The 17,170-nt window shown below is 39.2% G+C and overlaps 1 protein-coding gene across 3 annotated transcripts in view; it reads left to right on the forward strand.

Moving 5' to 3' along the window:
* LOC149821163 (E3 SUMO-protein ligase SIZ1-like) overlaps positions 1–17,170 on the forward strand; it is a 201,156-nt gene that overhangs the window by 87,874 nt on the left and 96,112 nt on the right. For all 3 annotated transcript variants that reach the window (XM_089982042.1, XM_089982041.1, XM_089982043.1), the window contains exon 6: positions 6,490–6,623. In XM_089982042.1, the coding sequence (XP_089838168.1) occupies positions 6,490–6,623 (134 nt within the window). The remainder of the gene's footprint in view (positions 1–6,489; positions 6,624–17,170) is intronic.

Here is a 17,170-nt window from a genome sequence, read left to right on the forward strand (position 1 = left end):
CATAATCACCCTCATCCATCTCGAGGCCAATTCACATGAGCAAATAGGTAAATATATTACCACTTTGAAACGACCGATTCTAGGGTACACGTAGGTAGTTGTCCGTTTTTTCTTAAATGGAAAAGATGCTTATGAAATACACTTGCAAGCTGATTGGCATTCATGGCCAAGTGAATGTGATTTTGTGGAATCCTGAATCCAGTGGGAGAGGGAGACAGGTCGGAAAAGGGTGACAAAGGAGAAGGTGGCCTGAATCCAGTGGGAGAGGGAGACAGGTCGGAAAAGGGTCACAGGTGCTAGAGACACAATATAGAGAGGGAGACAATGTGGTCGGAAAAGGGCCAAAGATGGCCCTTCTCTAGCTACAAAGGGAGGGAGAGAGGGCATTGTCTGGCGAAACTATTGCTGGAAAATGGGTAGAAAGTCGGTTTTTTAGAAAAAAAAGGGAATGACCTTTTGGCTGCCTTCCGGCCACAATCAGCCAACCAGATGGTATGTCCATTGCTAGGTGATACCTTCCTGTCTGTTTTCTGGTGATCAATGACCAGAAAATTTTCAGATCTAACAAAATTTTCTTAAAAAAAAGAAATTTCCTGCCATTCTCCAGCCACAAGGCCTTCAGAAAATGGTTGGTATGGTACCGTCCATGTCGTTTTCCATGGTGTTTGATTAATATTGCAATATTTTCAAAATATTAGCAATATTTGTGGCTATATTGTTTCTTGCATAATTCAGTAAAAAGTTGAGTCATGGCTGGCTATTTGATGAAGTTTCTATCAAAATGGTTAAAATAGAGAAGTTATATGGAATATACTGTTCTGATCACATGAAAACTACTTGTGGCAAGATGTAGCCCTATCACTTGTCTTTACTCTTTACCGTAGAGCAGAATAAACTCACTCTTTTGGTAATGCCATCATGCTGATTTCCATTGTGGAATGCTGATGCCTAGGTCACCGACTTTCTCTTAACTCTAGAAAGCATGTTGCTAGTGATAACATATGATTCTAAGATGGTGTAAAACCTATAACTTTTAAAAATTGTTGAAGGTAGTTGTGCAGCCCTCCCAATGTGACATTTTCCTGGCCTTTTTTGGCTTTCCATTCTGCAGAAATACCCTCACCCTGTTTTTCATTATTTTCTTTGTATCGGGTCCAGCATCCATTTCTTAGTAACTTTAAAACATAATCACCCTCATCCATCTCGAGGCCAATTCACATGAGCAAATAGGTAAATATATTACCACTTTGAAACGACCGATTCTAGGGTACACGTAGGTAGTTGTCCGTTTTTTCTTAAATGGAAAAGATGCTTATGAAATACACTTGCAAGCTGATTGGCATTCATGGCCAAGTGAATGTGATTTTGTGGAATCCTGAATCCAGTGGGAGAGGGAGACAGGTCGGAAAAGGGTGACAAAGGAGAAGGTGGCCTGAATCCAGTGGGAGAGGGAGACAGGTCGGAAAAGGGTCACAGGTGCTAGAGACACAATATAGAGAGGGAGACAATGTGGTCGGAAAAGGGCCAAAGATGGCCCTTCTCTAGCTACAAAGGGAGGGAGAGAGGGCATTGTCTGGCGAAACTATTGCTGGAAAATGGGTAGAAAGTCGGTTTTTTAGAAAAAAAAGGGAATGACCTTTTGGCTGCCTTCCGGCCACAATCAGCCAACCAGATGGTATGTCCATTGCTAGGTGATACCTTCCTGTCTGTTTTCTGGTGATCAATGACCAGAAAATTTTCAGATCTAACAAAATTTTCTTAAAAAAAAGAAATTTCCTGCCATTCTCCAGCCACAAGGCCTTCAGAAAATGGTTGGTATGGTACCGTCCATGTCGTTTTCCATGGTGTTTGATTAATATTGCAATATTTTCAAAATATTAGCAATATTTGTGGCTATATTGTTTCTTGCATAATTCAGTAAAAAGTTGAGTCATGGCTGGCTATTTGATGAAGTTTCTATCAAAATGGTTAAAATAGAGAAGTTATATGGAATATACTGTTCTGATCACATGAAAACTACTTGTGGCAAGATGTAGCCCTATCACTTGTCTTTACTCTTTACCGTAGAGCAGAATAAACTCACTCTTTTGGTAATGCCATCATGCTGATTTCCATTGTGGAATGCTGATGCCTAGGTCACCGACTTTCTCTTAACTCTAGAAAGCATGTTGCTAGTGATAACATATGATTCTAAGATGGTGTAAAACCTATAACTTTTAAAAATTGTTGAAGGTAGTTGTGCAGCCCTCCCAATGTGACATTTTCCTGGCCTTTTTTGGCTTTCCATTCTGCAGAAATACCCTCACCCTGTTTTTCATTATTTTCTTTGTATCGGGTCCAGCATCCATTTCTTAGTAACTTTAAAACATAATCACCCTCATCCATCTCGAGGCCAATTCACATGAGCAAATAGGTAAATATATTACCACTTTGAAACGACCGATTCTAGGGTACACGTAGGTAGTTGTCCGTTTTTTCTTAAATGGAAAAGATGCTTATGAAATACACTTGCAAGCTGATTGGCATTCATGGCCAAGTGAATGTGATTTTGTGGAATCCTGAATCCAGTGGGAGAGGGAGACAGGTCGGAAAAGGGTGACAAAGGAGAAGGTGGCCTGAATCCAGTGGGAGAGGGAGACAGGTCGGAAAAGGGTCACAGGTGCTAGAGACACAATATAGAGAGGGAGACAATGTGGTCGGAAAAGGGCCAAAGATGGCCCTTCTCTAGCTACAAAGGGAGGGAGAGAGGGCATTGTCTGGCGAAACTATTGCTGGAAAATGGGTAGAAAGTCGGTTTTTTAGAAAAAAAAGGGAATGACCTTTTGGCTGCCTTCCGGCCACAATCAGCCAACCAGATGGTATGTCCATTGCTAGGTGATACCTTCCTGTCTGTTTTCTGGTGATCAATGACCAGAAAATTTTCAGATCTAACAAAATTTTCTTAAAAAAAAGAAATTTCCTGCCATTCTCCAGCCACAAGGCCTTCAGAAAATGGTTGGTATGGTACCGTCCATGTCGTTTTCCATGGTGTTTGATTAATATTGCAATATTTTCAAAATATTAGCAATATTTGTGGCTATATTGTTTCTTGCATAATTCAGTAAAAAGTTGAGTCATGGCTGGCTATTTGATGAAGTTTCTATCAAAATGGTTAAAATAGAGAAGTTATATGGAATATACTGTTCTGATCACATGAAAACTACTTGTGGCAAGATGTAGCCCTATCACTTGTCTTTACTCTTTACCGTAGAGCAGAATAAACTCACTCTTTTGGTAATGCCATCATGCTGATTTCCATTGTGGAATGCTGATGCCTAGGTCACCGACTTTCTCTTAACTCTAGAAAGCATGTTGCTAGTGATAACATATGATTCTAAGATGGTGTAAAACCTATAACTTTTAAAAATTGTTGAAGGTAGTTGTGCAGCCCTCCCAATGTGACATTTTCCTGGCCTTTTTTGGCTTTCCATTCTGCAGAAATACCCTCACCCTGTTTTTCATTATTTTCTTTGTATCGGGTCCAGCATCCATTTCTTAGTAACTTTAAAACATAATCACCCTCATCCATCTCGAGGCCAATTCACATGAGCAAATAGGTAAATATATTACCACTTTGAAACGACCGATTCTAGGGTACACGTAGGTAGTTGTCCGTTTTTTCTTAAATGGAAAAGATGCTTATGAAATACACTTGCAAGCTGATTGGCATTCATGGCCAAGTGAATGTGATTTTGTGGAATCCTGAATCCAGTGGGAGAGGGAGACAGGTCGGAAAAGGGTGACAAAGGAGAAGGTGGCCTGAATCCAGTGGGAGAGGGAGACAGGTCGGAAAAGGGTCACAGGTGCTAGAGACACAATATAGAGAGGGAGACAATGTGGTCGGAAAAGGGCCAAAGATGGCCCTTCTCTAGCTACAAAGGGAGGGAGAGAGGGCATTGTCTGGCGAAACTATTGCTGGAAAATGGGTAGAAAGTCGGTTTTTTAGAAAAAAAAGGGAATGACCTTTTGGCTGCCTTCCGGCCACAATCAGCCAACCAGATGGTATGTCCATTGCTAGGTGATACCTTCCTGTCTGTTTTCTGGTGATCAATGACCAGAAAATTTTCAGATCTAACAAAATTTTCTTAAAAAAAAGAAATTTCCTGCCATTCTCCAGCCACAAGGCCTTCAGAAAATGGTTGGTATGGTACCGTCCATGTCGTTTTCCATGGTGTTTGATTAATATTGCAATATTTTCAAAATATTAGCAATATTTGTGGCTATATTGTTTCTTGCATAATTCAGTAAAAAGTTGAGTCATGGCTGGCTATTTGATGAAGTTTCTATCAAAATGGTTAAAATAGAGAAGTTATATGGAATATACTGTTCTGATCACATGAAAACTACTTGTGGCAAGATGTAGCCCTATCACTTGTCTTTACTCTTTACCGTAGAGCAGAATAAACTCACTCTTTTGGTAATGCCATCATGCTGATTTCCATTGTGGAATGCTGATGCCTAGGTCACCGACTTTCTCTTAACTCTAGAAAGCATGTTGCTAGTGATAACATATGATTCTAAGATGGTGTAAAACCTATAACTTTTAAAAATTGTTGAAGGTAGTTGTGCAGCCCTCCCAATGTGACATTTTCCTGGCCTTTTTTGGCTTTCCATTCTGCAGAAATACCCTCACCCTGTTTTTCATTATTTTCTTTGTATCGGGTCCAGCATCCATTTCTTAGTAACTTTAAAACATAATCACCCTCATCCATCTCGAGGCCAATTCACATGAGCAAATAGGTAAATATATTACCACTTTGAAACGACCGATTCTAGGGTACACGTAGGTAGTTGTCCGTTTTTTCTTAAATGGAAAAGATGCTTATGAAATACACTTGCAAGCTGATTGGCATTCATGGCCAAGTGAATGTGATTTTGTGGAATCCTGAATCCAGTGGGAGAGGGAGACAGGTCGGAAAAGGGTGACAAAGGAGAAGGTGGCCTGAATCCAGTGGGAGAGGGAGACAGGTCGGAAAAGGGTCACAGGTGCTAGAGACACAATATAGAGAGGGAGACAATGTGGTCGGAAAAGGGCCAAAGATGGCCCTTCTCTAGCTACAAAGGGAGGGAGAGAGGGCATTGTCTGGCGAAACTATTGCTGGAAAATGGGTAGAAAGTCGGTTTTTTAGAAAAAAAGGGAATGACCTTTTGGCTGCCTTCCGGCCACAATCAGCCAACCAGATGGTATGTCCATTGCTAGGTGATACCTTCCTGTCTGTTTTCTGGTGATCAATGACCAGAAAATTTTCAGATCTAACAAAATTTTCTTAAAAAAAAGAAATTTCCTGCCATTCTCCAGCCACAAGGCCTTCAGAAAATGGTTGGTATGGTACCGTCCATGTCGTTTTCCATGGTGTTTGATTAATATTGCAATATTTTCAAAATATTAGCAATATTTGTGGCTATATTGTTTCTTGCATAATTCAGTAAAAAGTTGAGTCATGGCTGGCTATTTGATGAAGTTTCTATCAAAATGGTTAAAATAGAGAAGTTATATGGAATATACTGTTCTGATCACATGAAAACTACTTGTGGCAAGATGTAGCCCTATCACTTGTCTTTACTCTTTACCGTAGAGCAGAATAAACTCACTCTTTTGGTAATGCCATCATGCTGATTTCCATTGTGGAATGCTGATGCCTAGGTCACCGACTTTCTCTTAACTCTAGAAAGCATGTTGCTAGTGATAACATATGATTCTAAGATGGTGTAAAACCTATAACTTTTAAAAATTGTTGAAAGTAGTTGTGCAGCCCTCCCAATGTGACATTTTCCTGGCCTTTTTTGGCTTTCCATTCTGCAGAAATACCCTCACCCTGTTTTTCATTATTTTCTTTGTATCGGGTCCAGCATCCATTTCTTAGTAACTTTAAAACATAATCACCCTCATCCATCTCGAGGCCAATTCACATGAGCAAATAGGTAAATATATTACCACTTTGAAACGACCGATTCTAGGGTACACGTAGGTAGTTGTCCGTTTTTTCTTAAATGGAAAAGATGCTTATGAAATACACTTGCAAGCTGATTGGCATTCATGGCCAAGTGAATGTGATTTTGTGGAATCCTGCCTGGTATTGGAAATCCATCTTCTGTGGATAAGCAAGTTTCATGATGCTTGTCGCATACCATTTGTCAGATCCAAAACAGTCCTTTGTGAGTACTTCACTGAATAATCACTAGATGCAATATTTTTTTTTCAGGCAGGTCCTTCTTTATGTGATCAATATTTACTTCATGGGTCAGTGTAAAGTTAATCTCTTATTGTGAGACCTGCAATAGTGTGTGACACACATCTTGGATTCTTGTACCATACAATGCTAATTTTATGTTTGGCTAATCGTGTTTCTGTATATGTTTGAAATTGAAATCCATTGTTTTTTGTAAACCAGATTGGAAATTGTTATCCTTCAGCAGCCTAAACTCATTATTGGATATGTTTGTGGGCAGTGTGAGGATCCAAAATGTTGTGTTTGGCAGCATTTGGGTTGTGTCATTATTCCTGAAAAACCTATTGAGGGTGTGCAACCGCAAGTTCCTCTTCAATACTATTGTGAAATTTGCAGACTGAATTGCGCAGATCCGTAAGTCTCATCTCTGTTCCCTTTCTCATGCAATTGATTTAATAAGAATTTGAATTGAAGGTCCATATTTGATTTTTTTTTTCATTGGGGAATCTGAATAGATTTCCTCTTGCTGTGCTGATTGAGTAGAATTTGATCTTTATTATGGTTGTCAAGTTAGTGTCTTTGTTGGACTCAAGCACTAAAATTGTTGAATTTGAGAGTAATTTTGTTTTGTGTGACCAAATTTTCTTGGTTGAAAAGTTTCACCTTTTGGATGATGTTATCCAACACTGTTTTCTGGTTTATATGTCTCTATGTGCATGCGTGCTTGCACACGCTCGTGTTTGTATGTGCCAAGTTGTTTTTGGTATTTAATGATTTACCAAACTTTACTGGGTCTTAGGATTTCTGCTAAATTATGGAGATTGCTTGGCCAACTCCTAATAGAGGCAACAACTATAAGGGTCCTAACTATAGTCATTCAAGCGATAAAGGAATAAAGGTTTCTTCATCATCTATCCCATATTCTTGTGAATACCCTTTGGCTACTCACATAGCTCTATATCTTTCAAGGGTCCCATCACTCTTAGTCTTGACTTTGTATATCTATCTACAAGCTATAGCTTTCTTTCCATGGCGAAGATCTTGAATTTTCCAGGTCTTGGCTTTCTCTAAAGCTTCTGATTTTACCTTTATTGTTTCTACCATTCAGTACATTCTTTGGTTTGCATATAAGAGGTGAGCTCTAAATATGATTGAATAAGGGCATAACAGGTTCTATACTTGGACAAAAAGGGCTCATATGATGCAAATTTTTTGGTGGCCTATTTACCCTAGAGGATTGTCTAGTTTGAACATTATCTTTAGCTTAATTTTTAGAATACTTTTCAAGTGCACATGAAGGTTTTTCATTCCCGAGAATAATGTAAATATGTCTTTTCAACATTAGGTTGGTTCTTTCTCTAAAAAAACATTAGGTTGGTCCTCACTATATTGACCATCTGTCTCATCAATAACGTAATCAATATCCTTAGCTTTTACATTCTCATCATGATGGTTACAATTTAACAATCATCATTATCATTCTTTGGAAGATCAAACAAAATGATGTCCTAATCTTTTGTGCTACAAATTTTAAGTCATTTTTTTGGATTACAACAAAAGGTATTCTTTGGCATTTCCAGCTCTTCCTTTATTAGATTGACATCATAGAATGCACTAAGGAAAGAAGAAGAAAAAGCAAGCTACTGATATTAGATCACGATTTTCTGAACTGAATATTACCAGGTCTCCAGGAAGTTATATTTTCAAGCTGATTCATGCCCAATCAAATCCAAGTCCAGTTCTAACATCAACGCTCAAAATTCTTTTATTTACAATCAAGATAATGTAACTAAAGCCCCCATCATTAAATGGACTTGTACCCAATTTCCCTGTAAAAAAAAAATCAATGTAAATTCCCAATTGTCATCTAAAATCTTGCAAACCAGATAAAAAGTTGTGATTTTCTGGACTATCACCATGACCCCATGATGTATAAGATGATAGCAAGATGGCATGATCAAACCTTTTCATTTTTGAAGATTGGAGGTTTTGTCCCAGAACATACATATTATGGGACTGATGTCAGAAACAGATCATCTGTAGGGGCATAACATGTCACTTATGGGCAATTCACAGGTCATGATCAGCAGAGCAAAAGGACCTGGAAAAAGAAACAGCAGGGGATCCACAATCTTAATTCCTCCCATCGAGGAACATAAGGCCCAGTTTCAAGCCCAACTCACAGAGGCAAGTAGCAGGCTTGTCGATCTTGATGGGAAGATGAAAGATATTTGTGGCTTCAGCGAAGTTTTCAGCTTGAGTGTACCTAGAAATCACAGCAGTTCACAAGAATGCCTCGAATTCTAGTGTTTGATTTGAGGCTTTGATGGCATCCTTTATTACCTCACGTTTCAAGTGTATACCAACAAGGGTCATTTTCAAGACCAAATTAAAACCGATACCCAATGGACTAGCTTAACACCCTCATAAAAATGTTGTTAATATACTGATAAAAGAAAATTGGTTGGGAAGCATACCCCACTCTTGCATTATAAGTTTTGTATTTTTAGATACACCCAGTATAAAATGTTAATGATAACCTCTACTGGAAGATCTTCACTCAGACATGCACCGATCAATACTAACACCTGACCATCCAGTTTTAACATCAAAGATGTACGTACTTCCAGGTTGTGACCCGTTCCCTTTGCTAAAAGGATTTTGATCCAACCAATACTGATCATACAATGGATGATTATTGGGCATCACCCGAATGAATCGAGCCCCATTTTTATCAACAGTCATTAACCATTTTTTTTATAGCAAAACCTTCTGACATGGCGCATGATGCTTCTTTCTCTATAGGATGGGGTGGATGCAGAGTGGACAATGAATGCTACCAGAATCAGGTGAAAGGGGATGAAAAGACTGTGAAATATGGGCCATGAAGATGGAATTCACGGTGAAGGTGTGACATTATGCTGTAAAGAAATGTAGGATGCGTGGAACTGGAAAAGGCCACAAATCAGTAAGCAAGATGCACCTATTATGATTGCAGGTAAAACATGAGATTATTGGAAGATTGCCACAGAGTAGACCCGATCTGATACGGGATCAAATCGGATGCTACTGTCAGGGTCATTTCGAATTTCATATAGTTGATACAGGAAGAATGGAACATGATACACATGATGAATGAATAACAATGGATGCTCGATGAAATACAACAACATCCTGATTTCAAAATTTGAATCCCTCGAAATGCAACAATCCAGTTATAACCAATATGAAGTGAAAACGGAAATATATAACGAAAATGCAGAAAACTAAAAATACATAGACAACGAGGGAGATGTAACCCAGAGAAGGGTGAAATTCCTGTTGCAAAATGCAAATCAGTGCTGCGATAGGCAGACTGATGTTGCAATGTATTGCTTCAGTGGATAAAAAAAACTGAAAATCTAAAAATCTAAAAAAAAAGAGAAGATATGAATTCATAGAAAAAGAACAGAGGGAGATCGATCCTTACCGTGATCTTGCTGTAATCGGTCTCCTTCAGTCGGCTGAACCAAGGGGAAGATGGAAAGGATCCAAGAAGGAGGAAGTAGGGGGGAAGAAAGAAGCAGGAGATGCGTGAACCAGGAGGGGTGAAGATGGATTCTTAAGGATTCCTTCAGGAGAGAGAGAGATGCTCAAGAGGAGCACACATGGGGAGCGGAGGCGGGGGTGAAGAGCGATGAGCGTGAACTTGATGGGGGTGAAAACAGATGAAGCTTCGAGGCCCCTGCGGCTCGTATATATAACGGGAAACCGTTAGAAAATTTTCAGATCGCGTCCCTAATCTTTTGAAAATTTTTCAGAAAATGGTTCCCTTCTAAGATTTTTTTCTAAAAAGATGATTTAAGTAAAAAGAAACTTTCAAAAAGGGCTTCTAAAACCCATTTTTTGTGTATTTTTTTTGTTCTTTTCTTTGAATTTTCTGATTTTTTTGTATTTTGACATAAAAACTTTAAAACTAGGGGAAAATAAGAGATTTAAAACTATTTTTTGCATTTTTGGGAAATATTTACAAAAGAGGGGTTTTTTGAGAACTCGGGTTTGAGTTTTTGGAAATTTTTTTAGAAAACGGGTTCTGATCAGGGATTTGAGGAAATATTCAAGTTTTAAACCTCGAATCGAGAAATACAGAGCAGTGGATCCAAACGGATGCCGGATGGACCGTCTGAGCCTTTCAGAAATTATTTTGGTATTTTTGTCAAATTTGGTTTTTTTTAAAAATTGGATAACGAGGCTCAGATTTAGATTCTGAACTGGATCCGGATCCGAAATTGAGTCAGATATATAAAATGACTTTGGATTCCATTGAATCCGAGAAATAACTGGAATTTGGATTGAAAATGACTCAATTTATTCAGAAAATGGGGCCAGGGGCAAAAAGAGAATATTTACAAGATTTTGAAAAATTTGGAGGTGTTCACAATCCCTAAAAAGACTAGTTAGAGACTAGGTGAGACTAGGCGGATTAGTCGGTATCCTAATTAAAAAAATATAAAATTCAAGCAAGCTTTGAAGAGTGAAAAATCAAGTGTCAAAACGCGTCACAACTGACCTATATAGCTCTTTTTTCAAATAGATAATGAACAAGAAAATTGATGAGTGTCCTTTCCTTTGTGTCTGTCCACCCATATGACATTATGAAACACCCATATTTAGCCCAATGTTGCTTGTATGATGTTTAAAATTCATTTGTTCTCATTACTTCCTTCTCCAATAATGACTCTAGTAGCTTATGATATGATGGTGCCTTAATTTCAAGGTCAAACTGCCCTATTGCCTCAATCATTGTCTGAAAACTTGACAATCTTGCAGCATTGAATGTAAACCCAGCTTGGTAAAACCACCTACTGACATGTTCCCTTTTTTTCTTATACCGATTTTCTATTGTCTTACTTTGTCCCTGCAATCCTTGTTGATTGCTTTTTCTTCTCTAGATCGGTTCAAAAATATCCATCTAGTGGTCCTTTAGGCTGTGGAGGTCTCAAGCCAAAGCCACTTGCATTGGATGCCTCTACGTCTATTTCTAATCCTCCACTTCCAAGCATATTATTTGATCTTCCCTGATTCTTTCATTATTTTCATCCTTCTTCCTCTTGAAAGCATTCATGTAGTCTGAGACTTTTTTCTCGACCTCTGGTGTTACTCTTCTATATGCCTTACAATTGCCTCTTATGTCAATAGATGTTGCTTAATTCTGTATATCCCACCAGAATATGTTTCAAGTCAAAGATCACATGTTACAAAATTCATATTGTTTTTGTCTTTGCAAAAACCCACTCCCATGTCGGGTCCTTTGACTTCCTCTTAAATTTCTCGAATGTTTGATTTTGAACAGCTGAAGTAGAAGCACTTGCACTAGCTGATGATGGCCCCTCAATTGGTTATTCTATCACACAAAAATCTAAATATAAAAGAACCAAAAAACCATTAGAATCACATAATCATATATATTATATATATATATTGCATTTATATGTGATATACAATTAACTATTATATACTGTCACCCAGATAAAAAAGTTTAATAAAATACACAATTTAGAAGAAAAAATAAAAAAAAACATATACATATTACATGGATACTAAATTACTAGTGAATAGTAATAAGTAATAAGTTAATAAGTTCAATCAACACAGCCCGATTAGGCTTTTTTTTGTTAACCTAGGAATCTGGCCGATTCCTATGTTTCTTAGCGACTAGCCTGACTAGGTGCCTGATCGACACTTTTGACTACATAGAGTTAACCCTAACCGAGTCGAGTTTTATCTATATTATATATATAATTACATAAATGCACACATACAAGTAGTGCTAACTTAAATCTGTTAAAAATTATATATATACCCTTCCAGCACCCCCACACCCAAGTTTTTCTAAAGTTCCGCATCGCCGCATCGGCACCTGTATCGCCCCCCGCACCCGCACCTATGTGACATAGTCTACAACTATTTACATTAACTATATATATATATATATAGGTGCATGTATACATAAATATATACATCTTTACAATCTTGTTCCATTGAAAGGATTGCATGATTCTGGTCAATCTCCTCTGTGTTGTTTTCGGATAGGGACATGAGGTTGGAGAGGATACTCGCTAACACATATTTTACCAATATAACCAGCCCAACTAGATATAAATAACTTAATTTCTACGTTCAAGTTTCATTGTGATCCTATCTTCTTGTCCATAGTTTCTCCTATGAGATATTTGACAGAGAGAAGGGGCAATTTTTATGCAAAAATTAGAGCTTCAAGGGGGTCTTTCGAGGTGGTTGGTCTAGTTCCCATATGAGAGGTTACAACAAATATAGGGGTCGCCCCCCACTCTCTAACAAACAAATACACTATGGACATTTTTGGACTTCTGACTTTGACTAATCACTACTTGATGCAGCGAAAACAGATCACAACTTCACGTTAATGGGTGCCTTGCTTTGATGCGGCAAAAACAGATCACACTTTCACGCCAATGGGTGCCTCACTTTGATGCGGCGAAAATAGATCACAACTTCACGTTAATGGGGACCACGCCGACCCGCCTTGATGCAGTAAGGGAGTCGACACGACTATGCTAAGGGGAGGGGTTATCGTTGATGCTGATTACCCAATGCACGGTGGTTCAGCACGCCGTAACTGAATCACACAGTGAATCAAAAACTCAGATCAATGGGACTGAGTAACATGTTATTAAAAGACTGACAGTGCTTATAGGAAAAGAAGAAACCATTAACTAATATGAGAATGACTGACAATGATTGGAAAGGAAGCAATAATAAAAAAAAGGTATAACATCAATAGGCGTCAAACTGTAAAGGAAAACAATAAAAAAATAAGGAAAAGAAAACCGCTGAAGAAAGGAAAACTGTGGCTGTGCTTTCTGAAAATTCTCTGTCTTCTCACGAAAGTCTAGGCAGCTTATTTAAAGGACTTTAGTTTGGATTCGGGTCCGGTTCCCGGACCCGGGACCACTCCTGAGTGCTGTTGGATCTGGGGCATCCCGGCTTGTACTCTTTGTGCTCGTGGACGTCCCGGACCTGCTCTGCATCATTCTCCCTTGGTTGGGAAGAAGTCGGCTCTGACAACTTGTTGTCACCATGGTATGCATATAAATCAGACACATTGACGATAGGCAACATGTATCGATATTCTCGAACGATTCCAAATTAAAGCCTGTAGATTGGTTTTGAAATTGACCGTCTATACCATCTGTTATGGCACCCCATGGAAGCACAAGCTGAATTTTTGTCCCTCCAGCACGCGGTCTTAAGGGTTTGGCTAGAATCCCAACAATACAAGCATGCTTACCAAAAACTGGACCACCTGCTGAAAACTTCACTATATCTGCCCCAAATGCATTGTGGCTCTGCTCACCGTCGATAGAGAAATCCCCGTTCAGGATCTTGTTCCCAAAAGCAAACCCAAACGACTGCAAAAGATCAATTATTGCTGGAATGTTCAATGTTCCGTAAAGAGCCCCGTCATTCCTCATTGCTGAAACCATAATAATATTAGTTGCAGTCAACTCCCAAACCGTTTCGACCAATGGAAGGTCTAAGTAATCAAGTCCACCAATACACAAATTTAAGACGTCCATATTTCTTGCAATGGCAAAATTGAATGCATCAAGAAATCATGATGGATATGACACCATCTGCTGGATGGTCGTACGGTCGACATCCCTGTGCAGGCCCACCTCAATGTCATTCGGTTGCACGTCGGGACCCTACAAGCCCAACCCACCTTGTGGAGCGAGCTCCCCAGCGTGGGGCCATGAGCCCAGGCCTGGGACAAGACCCAGCGTAACGCTGTGGTCCTGCAACTCGGGCCCAACCTGCGATGCCGTCGCAGAGATTCGCTGCCACTGCTGGGGTGCATTTTCACCTTGATGGTTCGGTTGGAGGGTACCTGGACATGGGCGACCCAGGGTCGCTGCTGATTCGAGATGGAGGGAAGGTACCAGATGGGGAGAACTGCCGCACCCTGCATCCCTGTGCAAGGTTTCCTCAATGCCTTCCCGTCGCGTCGTGTGTTGAAGCGTTATCGGGGCTGGATTGATGACGATAGTATCAACATGGTTAATTGCGCGCGCCTAACTGATTCAATTGCACTGCGTGCGCATCCACCTTGGATTCAAGCGCATCCATCCGTGCTTCAACCCCATCCATGCGCTTCAACAGACCGGCTACCTCATTTTCTAGGCATATCATATCTTCTTACATATCCGTTAACTTGTTGAGTAGCCGCTTCATGATCTCCTCTCGCACTTTTCCGCTCATAGGACCGTTCTTTGCTTCTTGCGTCATGCCGTTGACGAAGGAGGAAGGGCTGGGCTCTGATACCATTTTGATGCAGCAAAAAACAGATCACAACTTCACGTTAATGGGTGCCTTGCTTTGATGCGGCAAAAACAGATTGCAACTTCACGTTAATGGGTGCCTCGCTTTGATGCGGCGAAAACAGATCACAACTTCACGTTAATGGGGACCACGCCGACCCGCCTTGATGCAGTAAGGGAGTCGACGTAGCTACGCTGAGGGGAGGGGTTATCGTTGATGCTGATTACCCAATGCACGGTGGTTCAACACACCGTAACTCAATCACACAATGAATTAAAAACTCAGATCAATGGGCCTCAGTAACGTGTTATTAAAAGACTGACAATGCTTATTGGAAAAGAAGAAACCATTAACTAATATGAGAATGACTGACAGTGATTGGAAAGGAAGCAATAATAAAAAAAAGGTATAACATCAATAGGCGTCAGACTGCAAAGGAAAACAATAAAAAAATAAGGAAAAGAAAACTGCTGAAGGAAAACTACAGCTGTGCTTTCTGAAAATTCTCTGTCTTCTCACGAAACCCTAGACAACTTATTTAAAGGACTTCAGTTTGGATCCGGGTCCGGGTCTCGGGTCCGGTTCCCGGACCCGAGACAGACCCGAGACCACTCAATGCTGCTAGATCTGGGGCATCCCGGCCTGTACTCTCTGTGCTCGTGGACTTCTCGGACCTGCTCTGCATCACTACTAAACACAAATACCCTCTTAAATATAAAGAATGTACATATGATACAATGGATGCATATTTCAGCCGCAACAAAGTCTAGAGGATATACCGACCACATTGAGGCTTACATCAAATATATCATGATGATGCCATTGGGGTTGTCAATGTTGATTTGCAGGTGGACCATGAGGAAATGTAGGTTCATGTGGGTGAAATATATGGAGGAAGTTGTTCCATTACAGTTGGACTTGATGGGCTATGACTTTGCTTTGGCCCTCCGGCTCATAGGGTACATATAATGCCACAAATAGAGAAGGTTATTATCAAATCTTTGAGGAAAAAGGTAACAAGGTTAGAGGAAATGAAGGTATTAGAGCCCCCACGTAAAGCTGCTTGCAAGAAGATGCTAGCGAAACAAGAGCCAATCACCTAGGGGTGTAATGGCAAGGATCCAAAAATAGAAACAAAGATTTGCAATTGGAACATAAAGGGCCTTTGTTGTAGGAAAGGCCTATGTTTTTAGAGAATTGGATTAGACACAAGAAGATTGAATAAAAAATGGATAATGTGGAGGCTATTTATAAAAACAATATGAGAAGCGGTAGTTTTAGTGGGATCATTGTTTTGAGGCAGAGAAAATGGATGAGCATGTTTGAGAGCAAAGGACTTATCTATTTCAATGGAGTTCCGAAATGCATTAACTAACTTTCTACTAATCCTTATGGTGGTTTATGACACAGTTGCATCTGTAACGACCCCAACTCGTACCCGTGAAAAAGTGGCAAATTTTTTTTTAAGCAATTGCGGAAACATTCCCAGAGACCCGATGCTTTTATATTTATAATACATCCACAACCATAGGGAATCTTACACTACCATCATCCAAATCAAACCAACTTTATTAATTGAAAACATAAAGTCTCAAGACATATGCAAAAGAATATAAATAAAGCAAAAATATGAAGCCACGTTGTCCCAAAAGAATCTGTCAAGTAGTCGTGCAACCCTCGTAACTCATCACAATAATACTTACCCTCACTAGGCCTCAGAGACTGTAAAAACACAAAAGTAGAGGTGTCAGAATCAAAGATCCTACTTACATGTTCTTCTAATAAATCAAATAAGTAAAAAGAATATAAATATGAATCATGCATCATTTTAGAGGAATGCAATTACAATATATTTATAATTTAAATAATCATTCAAGTAATAAAGAACAATTGCTAAGCAAAAGAGAAAGATTGTTATCAATAAAGAATATCAATTAAGCAATAAAAAATATTTATTATGCAGTAGGGAACAAATATCATGCAACCATTAATTTAACACAAATAAAAAAACAAGTAAATATGTATGATCTAATGCATAACAGGAATATGCATGATTTCAGTGCACATGCATGAATAAATTATTATCTTTTATCAGAGTTTTCTTTTATATGCATGTCCCTATTAAATGAACACAAACTTTAGTTCTTGTTTTTATTACCGTTACCCGCGGGTACTTAAAATGGGTAAAAATTACCGAGGTCAAGATAGATCTCCAGTTGTAGCTTAACACACTTGTATTTCATTACTGGGTTTCACACTCAACCCTCGACCGATATCAGGAATCAACATCATTCATCGGAACATTATAAATTAACATCTGATGCTGTGACATTATATAAATCAACATCTACTAATGCCACTTTCTTGGTATACCAAAATAATATCTGTGTTTACACACCACCCCAGGAAAAGTAGCGGAATCTCCCGAAAACTGTGACCGGGAGGTAAACCTCAATATCGGGTTTAGGGGCACAACAACGTACACGGAGTTTTAGTATCTACACGGTTCCCCAAAACCGCAAGTCCAGAATTCTCATAAACATCGAGGAAACATAGATTACACTGTTATCTTCTTTTATTTTGTTATTAATTCAACTTCTTTATTTTGTAAATCTATATAC

Source organism: Nuphar pumila, chromosome 12 (assembly GCF_984573655.1).
Source record: "Nuphar pumila chromosome 12, dmNupPumi1.hap1.1, whole genome shotgun sequence".
NCBI classification, from domain to species: Eukaryota; Viridiplantae; Streptophyta; class Magnoliopsida; order Nymphaeales; family Nymphaeaceae; genus Nuphar; species Nuphar pumila.